Raw genomic sequence first — 10147 nt, 5'->3', positions numbered from 1 at the left:
AACTTCGTAATTTTACCATACGATAAAATTTCCAGTAAAAAATACTCATTAACCTGTATTGTGAGAATTTTCTCCCTCACGTGCAAATTTTGCGAAATGTTATCAAACAACATTCAGGAATATCTAGCAAGAAAGCAGCTGTTTCGCAAAATGACTGATCAAACTTTTAAACTGTTGGATAAACCCATATCAAAATGAGACTTTTTATAGTGTACAATTAGTTCCCTAATGATATGATACAACAATGGGACAAGAGCAAGATTAAACTACTAAATCCACTCGATTTCAAATGTCAATTCCATAGCGTATACGTCACGTAAATCCAGTGGATATTATTGCATTCTTTGTCCCATCAGCTGTGTCAATGCGTCTACCTTCCATGGTACACACCACATATCATGCTAACCATTCCCTTTGAAAACTCGTCATAGGAAGAAGAAGACTAGATTACTTACCTCTATTGTCGAAAGTGTGAAAAAATAAAATGATTAAAATACATTGAAAAAAACCAAGAAAATAGTTATTTTTTAGAATTTTTTACACATTTTTTTACTCGGCTTTTATTACACAAACTTCCACAAAGAAGTCAAAAATATAATACCAAAAAATATGAATATACATGACGATAAACGGCAACCTCCAGTGCAAGCAATTAAACAATTATCGCGAGACGAAGATGATGATGATGAAATGGAACGTATTCCTAGGCCACCACCACCAGTAGCCTCAAGGACACGTTCACAACCGCAGCCGACACCACAACAACAGCAGCATTCGCTTAATTCTCGTGCCAGTTCGACCACCGAAGAGCCCGAACCCGATTCCAGATATGAATGTGCAATTTGCATGAATTGGTTGAATGAGCCAGTTTTGACATCGTGTGGTCATCGTTTTTGTAAATCATGTCTGCACTCTTGGCTGAGGAACAAAAGTCAATGGTGTCCCATGGATAATAAAAAGATAACAGATAAAGACATATTTCCAGATAATTACACGAAAAGAGAAATTGAACAGATCCAATTGAAATGCCCTCACTTGGGTATGGGCTGTGATTATGTGTCGTCACCTTTGGAAATGGAACGTCACAAATTTAACTGCCCCTACCGTGGCGATGATGAGCCGGCTGAGGAAAAATGTCCATTTGCCAGTATTAAATGTGAATTTGTGGGAAGGCCAGAGACCAATGCTTTGGAGGTGCATCTTAAGGAAGATATGCCCCACCATTTGCAGCTGATGCTAAGAAGCCTGCAAAATACAGCCATCTCTACATGGAATCCCCAAAAACCACAGAAATCAAATGGACAAACAAATGGTCATGCGGGTGGATCAAGTGGTGTACCTCCTCCACCACCGCAATATGCCAACGGTGCTGAAGAACAACTAATACAGGCTATGTATCAGCGCATTGTGGTCTTGGAACAGAGGGCCTGTGAACAGGATGTTAAAATCGAAAATCTAAACAAGCAGCTTTCACTACAACGCACTCAAGTTGATCCTCGCTACTCCATGGGCACCATACTCTGGGAAATAGTAAATTTCCACAACTTAATTGATCATCTCAGGGCGAATACCAATAACTTGGTCTATTCGCGTGAATGTTATACCTCACCGTATGGTTATAAGTTTTGTGCACGTCTCAATATCCAACCAAAAAATCCACATCTCCTTAGCCTACATGTCCATCTGATGCAGTCGGAAAACGATCATCATCTGGAATGGCCATTTATAGGACGCATTCGTTTGTGTATGGTCCATCCACGGGATATGAAACTATCACAACATGATACGATCATGACTAAACCGGAAATTTTGGCATTTCATCAGCCAAAGGAGCGGATCAGTACACGGGGATTTGGCTTTGTGGAATATGCCAATATAACGGATATTATTAAGCGGGGATTCTGTGAAGATGATCGTCTATTGATTAAAATACAAATCAATATGGTGTAAGGTAAAGACAATTTGGGAAGATTTGCAGTGGAAGAAGACTCTGTTCCCAGAGGAAAAGAAAAAAGAAAAGTAAATTAAGGAATAACTAAGTGCATGTTATGTGTAAAAGAAAAGAAAAAAAAAACTGCAGATATCGTCACGTCCTCATGGTATTATACATTATAATACAAAAAAAAAAAGAATCCCAACTAGAAGAAGAAACCAAAATCGGAAAAAAAACTTGAACCTCAAATACTTGGGTACATGGAAGAAAGATATAAAGATTTGGTGTTGGATATATATTTTTGTATCTTACGCCAAACTTTAGTCAGGATAATATGTATTGGGGCATTGCTTTCAAAGGATTCGATATATATTCGTAATTTCTCAGAATCATTTTCTTCCTAGATTTCTTTTGATCCGCCAGCCATGTATTTTGCAAATCGACGTATAACTGTTAAGTACCCTTTTGAAATTTGAAATTGGTCCTGTTGGAATTTTGGAACGCCTCTCTATTTAGGACAAGCCTAAGAAAATTGGTAAATACATATACAGGGTGAGATGAATAAACTGCAACAAAGTCAAACTCCATAATTTTTTACATTCTTTTTTAAATCTTATTGAATGAAAGCAAAAATGTCGGAAATAGCAAATTGAATTGGTCACCATTGGCACGAATCATGGCCTTCAAACGGCCAATGACATCGTCACATGCTGCCTGAATGTTACTGTACGGTATTTTGGCCTATTCCCGGCGAAGCCCTTGCTGGAGGTGATCGATATTTTGGTATTTTTTAGTGCCAACCTTGCTTTCCAACATACTCCAGACACAATAGTCCAAGGGATGGGTGTCCGGAGATTTTGTGCGCTGGAAATAAAGCGAGCGACTTCATTTTGTATCAATTCTTGGGTGGCGCGTGCTGAGTGCAATGGTGATGAGTCCTGTTGGAATGTCCAAGGTCTGCGGTCAAAATGTTTGCGCGCCCAAGACTTTAAGACGCCCTCCAGAATATTTTTGCGATAATATTCGGTATTTATTCGTTTAATAAGGGCGGAGAGCGACCATCGGCTGTTATGGCGGCCCACACCATCAGCATGGCCGGCGCTTGAGTTCTGGTGGCCGCCCGAAAGTGCACATTTTCAGCTGACCTCTTTGGCAAGTAAACACGATCATTTTGTTTGTTTACAAACTGCTGGACAACGAATGTTTTTTCATCGGAGACGGAGAAAACCAAATCCGCAGTTCACCACTTTCGGCCAAGCGAAGCAACTCTTCGCTCTTTTGAGTCTATTTTCTTTCTGTTGCGGTGTAAGTTCTTACACTTTTTGGAATTTCAACGGCTTTACCCCGAGCTCATTTTTCAATGTTAGGCGAATGGAATGTTGCGATATGTTCAGCTCACGAGCCATTTTTCGGCCACTACGACGCGGGTTTCGATCAAGTCGCTTCTTTACTTTTCGAACCATTTCTGCTGATGTTGCTGTTTTCTTCCTTGACGTCCACTTCCTTGGACGGTTACGTCGGGTTACGCTACCAATATCGCGATGGTACGAAACACAAAAGATTTATTCACATTGAAATGCTGGAGTGCTCTAATTGATAGCCACTTGTGGTTTTCCAGCCAAATGTAAAGAAATCACACTATCACGCTTGAATTCCTTCCATCACGAATAACTTTTTTCCGGGAAAATTTCATCAAAATGCTTTTGTATGCTTGTAAGCAATATAATGAGCTGTCACGGGAATAATTTTAACAGCTGTCGGGCGAGTGGCTTGGAAATGACAGCAGTCTGGAGTTGGTTGCTGTTTTTTTATCTCACCCTGTATGTCCCAATGCAATTATGTGTTCCATTTCCACTGCAGTGTCCATCTAGTCAAGAAGACATTTTACACAGACCTCTGAATTCTGGCTTCAAGGAATTGCGGACTAAAATGTTAGAGATAAAGATATGCCTGTCCCACATCATCTTTTTCCGTTTTCCAGTGTATTCCACACTAAAGTTATGGATGACATAATAGGTTTATATTTGGCCTAGGAATATCTCCTTCAGGTTTCATTTAAATCTTGCTACAGATTTATATTAGAATCTCAAAAATGTATATTCATTATCCAAATTCAAATTTATGTCGCTCTTATGCCATGCCATATTGATTATATTTGGGGTATGTTATTTACTGCCTCGAAATACCACTGGTAAATTACATTCAAATCGTTACAGATTTAGTTATAACTCGAATATAAACCCATCATCTAGATGCATATTTTTACCGCACTAGGCATTCTATATTGAAGAGATTGAGTATGACACGTCAATGAGTGTGTAGAAGTAACGCTGGATGTTTATTCCGTTCTTAGAAATGGCTCAGAAAAATTGCATTTAAATTAGTAAAGCCATCAGATAGACCACACAATTTTGGTCTGAAAGACTTCTCGCATAACAATATATGAATTATAAATAAATAGCTGATATCCCCAAATTCAAAAACATGCCTCCGACATCGCATGACTCTTTATTTCCAAAAAAAAACTTCTGATTAAGAAACGTTTTAGATGTAGCGTATACATACACTTTAATACATAAATCGATATGATTATATGGCATCTCACATCGATAATATTTGGTATGGCAAGTTTTTGCAAATCAGATTGGATTAAGTTCTATTTCCCTTTAATAGTTTTCGTAGATTTAAACAACACCATATTCATTTCAATTTCTACACCAAAGCCTTTTAGAAATTCTTTTCTTATTGAATATATTCAAAAAAAAAAAAAAATGAGAATAGGATACCATACATTTGTACCCATATAATTGAGGTTCATCTTTCATATTATTTGAATGTAAACAATTATTTTTTCTGAATTATTGATTACCTCCGAAATATAACGATTATTTGCATTTAATAATTCTAAAAAAATAATAATAATAATAAATCACATTCTAATCTTGCAATAGAAACTGAAATGTAAACATAATGAAAATAATTACTTTTAAACAATTTAAGACTCTTGAGGATGTGCTTTGGAATATTCGAAAAAAAAATGAAAAAATATTGAGCAAAACAATTGCTGTAGTCTTGGTCATTTTCCCATAGTGGGTCCAATCCAATTTTTACCTTGGAGTTACCATGCGAAATTTAAATCTGGCCACAATGAGATATCCTGATGGGGTAGCTTTGTCAAAAAAAGTGGTATAGAAGCATTTTCGATGCTCTTTCCAAAAATGAGCACCACAAAGAATTTTCCGATTTGCCTTTTCGATGCTCTTTCCAAAAATGAGCAACACAAAGAATTTCCCGATTTGCTTTGTCAAAATAAGTGGTCTAGAAGCATTTTTCGCTGTTTTTTTTCAAATATGGACACCCCAAAGCCGTAGCCTTGGTCATTCTTTCATAGTGGGTTCAATCCAATTCTTATCTTCTAATCTGGCCACTGTGAGTTATACCGATGGGGTTGCTTTGTCAAAATAAGTAGTCTAGAAGCATTTTCGATGCTCTCCTCAAATATGGACACCGCAAAGTTGTAGTCTTGGTCATTTTCCCATAGTGGGCCCAATCTAATTCTTACCTTGGAGTGACCATGCGAAATTTAAATCAGGCCACTGTGAGATATCCCGATGAGGTTGCCTTTTTAAAAAAGTAGTCTAGAAACATTTTCGATGCTCTTTTGAAATATGGACACCACCAAGTTGTAGCCTTGACTATTTTCCCACAGTGGACCCTAACCAATTTGACTTTGGAGTGACCAGGTGAAGAAAATATTCTGTAAAAATCCACGCATATTCTTCTTGTTGTCTCTGAAAGAAAACCTTGGAAAGGAGGGTATATTAACTTTACCCTAAATATTCATCGTAGACCCCATAATCAGCATAAAATTCTAAGTCGATTTAGCGATGTCCGTCTGTCTGTTGAAATCACGATACAGCCCACATTATTTGACGTAGAGCGTCAACATTTCGCAGAACAATTTGTATCGTGTCTAGGATGTTTGATGATTTTTGCCACAGTTTTTCACGGATTTGTCCGGAAATTGGGGCTCCAGATCGTGTGGCGAAACATTGCATGTATAGGTCGACGTTTGGTATAGCCACCATACAAGGGTACCTCTCGATATTCGGTATTTTCATGATTTTTGCAACATTTTTCCATGGATTTGTTTAAAAATTGGAATTTGTTGGTCATGATGGGTTCTAGCTCCGGTGGCGAAACATTATGTATATTGGCCCACGTTTTGGTATAGCCCCCATATAACGGTACCTGACGATATTCGGCATTTCGATGATTTTTGCCACATTTTTCCACGGATTTGTTTAAAAATTAAAATTTGTTGGCCATGATGGGTTCTAGCTCCGGTGGCGAAACATTGTGTGTATTGGCCCACGTTTTGGTATAGCCCCCATATAACGGTACCTGACGATATTCGGCATTTCGATGATTTTTGCCACATTTTTCCACGGATTTGTCTAAAAAATTGTCTAGTTCCGGTTAAAAACATTGTATGTATAAGTCCATGTTTTGGGAAAGCTCCCATATAACGGTACCTCCCGATACACGGCATTTCGATGATTTTTTAAATATTTTTTCTCAAGAACTATTAGCAATTTAATCCTAAGTGGATTTAAATCCGATAAAGACATATTCTCGACAACTATTCGTTTGAATTTCATTTTCAAGAATTTTAAATTTATTTCATTATTTTGCATTTCAGATAAATAATAACATCCAAGCATCACATACTACATGTACACGTACAATTTTTCTCCAACTGCATTTGTTATTGCAATTTGAAGTCTTCCCAATAAGCTCAAATGAATTCATTCAAGAATCAAGCAATAAATAACTCAAACTACCTATAAAGGACTTGAAAATATGGATAAATAAAAAAAGCAAAATGCAAATAAAACGAAATAAAATACAGGAATTTTTGAAGAATAAAATCGCAAACAGAAGATAATCTATGAAAAAAAAATATATCAATTCACAAAAAAATAAAATATATTATCTCACTTAGTGTAATACTACTGTACTTAAAACTTTGGCATGGTCCAGCAAGGAAAAAATATTTTTATTCCATTTCCATTGTATGCTGATAAGTTAAGCGGTTTTGAAGTCCAATACATGGAAGACTTTCATGAAAGGAATCCACTTTTTTGATCTACTTTAAAAGGTGCGACGAAAGAGCTATTCCCATTGGAAAGATCTGAGAGCCTGCTTGAAGTTTGAAGTCCAACGCATGGAAGACTTTCATGACAGGAATCTACTTTTTTGATCTACTTTAAAAGGTGCGACTAAAAAGCTATTCCCATTCGAAAGATCTGAGAGAAATTTTTCTATGTCTGGCCTCAAAACTGTATTTGTTTTCTTAAATTTTTCCTAGACCATGTCTGAACATGCTACTATCCCACATTTATCCTCTAGACTTTAGACTTGATAAGCTATATGATATTGAAAAAAAAACCATTGTAAATTATTATTTCATCTATCTTTTAACAACAAAAAAAAAATTAAGACATTAGAAAAAATTTTCCAAATTTATTTTTAATTTTTGGAAAATTACTAATTTTATTAATTTAAAAAATAAAAATCAAGTTTACATTTGATATCTATTTTTTATGCATTCCCTCTATTACATCAATTTTGTTTATTTAATTTATTGAATATTGAAATATTTGTTATTATTTTATTACCAAACAATTGTGATTTTTTATAAACGTCCATATCATAATTTGTAAAAATTACCATTTATTCTATTTTTTATTATTTTTACTAGAAACCTACAACAAATACTTATAAATGTATGTACTTATTGTGGTAAAGAAAAAAAAAACAATTGCCAAATGACAAAAATATGTTTAAACAAAACATGCATATACAAAAAATAAAATATTTATGTTACAATAAATGCAATGAAAATATCAATACTTTTTTTAATACATTTTTTTCTGATGGACATCGAAAAAATATTTTTTTAAAATGTTCCCCCTCAGATGACCATTGTAAAAAATATATTTGTTTTTAAATCTCCTCTTTTGGGGTTAAAAAAAATACCTTTATAAATCCATTTTGGGGCATGAGCAAGAACCTAGGAAAATTTATAATGGAATGACCTTGCGAAATTTAAATCTGGCCATTATGAGATATTCCTTTGGGATTGCTTTGTCAAAATAAGTAGTCTAGAAGCATTTTCGATGCTCTTTCCAAAAATGAGCATCACAAAGTTGTAGTCTTGGTCATATTTCCATAGTGGGCCCAATCCAATTTTTACCTTGGAGTAAATATGCAAAATTAAAATCAGGCCACTGTGAGTTATCCTGATGGGGTTGATATGTCAAAATAAGTAGTCTGGAAGTATTTTCGCTGCTCTTTTCAAATATGGCCACCACAAAGTTGTAGTCATGGTCATTTTCCCATAGTGGGCCCAATCCAATTCTTACCTTATTCTAAATTTTTAAAAATGCAAAATTTAAATCTGGCCACTGTGAGTTATTCCGATGGGGTTGCTTTGTCAAAATAAGTAGTCTAGAAGTATTTTCGATGCTCTTTTCAAAAATAGCCTTGACTATTTTCCCACAGTAGACCCTAACCAATTTGACCTTGGAGTGACCAGGAGAAGAAAATATTCTTTAAAAGTCCACGCTTATTCTTCTTGTTGTCTCTGAAAGAAAATACTTTGGTTCTTGAGACATAATTTTTATAAATCCACAATTATTCCACTTGTGGTCCTTAAGATAATATTCTTTAAAAATCCATGTACAGGGTGAAATAAAAAAACTGCAACAAAGTCAAACGCCATCATTTTAAAACATTTTTTTTTTTTAATTTTATTGAATGAAAGCAAAAAATGTCGGAAATAGCATCAAATTTTAGCATCAAGTTTAGATTTCTTCGAATTGGTCACCTTTGGCACGAATTATGGCCTTCAAACGGCCAATGAAACCGTCACACGCTGCCCGAATGTTGCTCTGCAGTATTTTGGCCCATTCCTGGCGAAGCGCTTGCTTGAGGCGATCGACACTTTGGTATTTTTTAGTGCCAACCTTGCCTTGGTATCCGGAGACTTTGGTGGTCATTGTGCGCAGGAAATGAAGCGAGGAGCCTCATTTAACGTCATTTAACCATGTTACCATTCTTGGGTGGCGACATGGTACAATAAAAAGGTAAGTTAGAGCTCCCTGAGTGAGTGTGCCCGACTTCTGCCAATTTTGTGTTTGTATTTGTTGTTTTGAAAAATAAAAACAAAATATTTTCAAAATCAATGATTGGAACATGGTACGATAAAAAGGTAAGGTAGAGCTCCCAGCTGACTACAAATTTTTTCCATGTGTGCCCGACTTCTGCCAATTTTGTGTATGTATTTGTTGTTTTGAAAAATAAAAACAAAATATTTTCAAAACCAATAATTGGAAGAAAATTAAATAGCGGGGCACGCATTAATAATATTAACGAGATTTGCCATTGAATTGAAAGATTGAACACTTAGGATCATATTTTTGAGAGAAGATCCAGGCATTTTATTCATCCTTCGCGCTAATTGTCTCATTTTAGAAATGGCCAAAAATATCAAATCAATGAAAACAACTTGTTGCCTATAATTTTGACAGGAAGCGGGCATAGCCTTAGGGCTGTTTTTCTGTAGTTTTACGAAGCTCCTTATTGTACCATGGGGTGGCGCGTGCTGAGTGCGATGGTGCTGAGTCTGCGTGTCCAAAGCTTTAATACACCCTCAGAATATTTTCGCTATAATATTTGGCATTTCTTTTCTTATTTGGCATATTTTCTTTCAGTTGCGGTGTAAGTTCTTGCACTTTTTGGAATTTCAATGGCTTCACCACCACGAGCTCATTTTTCAATATTTGCCGAATGGAATATTGCGATATGTTCAGCTCAAGAGCCATTTTTCGGCCACTGCGACGCGGGTTTCGATCAAGTCGCTTCTTTACTTTTCGAACCATTTGTGCTAATGTTGCTGTTTCCATCCGTCAACTTCCTTGACTTCGTCGGGCTACGCTACCAGTATCACCGTAAAGAGCGATGGTACGAGACACAAAAGATTTATTCAAATTTAAATGCTGGGGTGCTCTAACGATAGCCACTTGTGGTTTTCCAGTCAAATATAAAGAAATCACACTATCTCACCAAAATGCTTTTGGAGGCTTGTAAACAATATAATGAGCTGTCACTGGAATAATTTTAACAGCCGTCGTACGAGTAGCCTAGAAA

The 10147-nt window shown here is 36.0% G+C and overlaps 1 protein-coding gene across 1 annotated transcript; it reads left to right on the top strand.

Moving 5' to 3' along the window:
- Window positions 1–409: 409 nt before the first annotated feature.
- LOC101890213 (TNF receptor-associated factor 6) lies at window positions 410–7322 on the top strand. The gene is made up of 2 exons (XM_059118698.1): window positions 410–1951; window positions 6636–7322. The coding sequence occupies exon 1, from the start codon at window positions 610–612 to the stop codon at window positions 1948–1950; it is 1341 nt and encodes a 446-aa protein (XP_058974681.1). The 5' UTR covers window positions 410–609; the 3' UTR covers window position 1951; window positions 6636–7322.
- The last annotated feature ends 2825 nt before the right edge of the window (window positions 7323–10147 follow it).

The sequence above is a fragment of the Musca domestica genome, unplaced genomic scaffold, assembly GCF_030504385.1.
Source record: "Musca domestica strain aabys unplaced genomic scaffold, Musca_domestica.polishedcontigs.V.1.1 13, whole genome shotgun sequence".
Lineage (NCBI taxonomy): Eukaryota > Metazoa > Arthropoda > Insecta > Diptera > Muscidae > Musca > Musca domestica.
This window is presented reverse-complemented; position numbering and strand designations above follow the sequence as displayed.

Coding starts and splice junctions, on each gene's coding strand:
- LOC101890213 (XM_059118698.1), top strand. CDS start 610: ATGAATATACATGACGATAAACGGCAACCTCCAGTGCAAGCAATTAAA.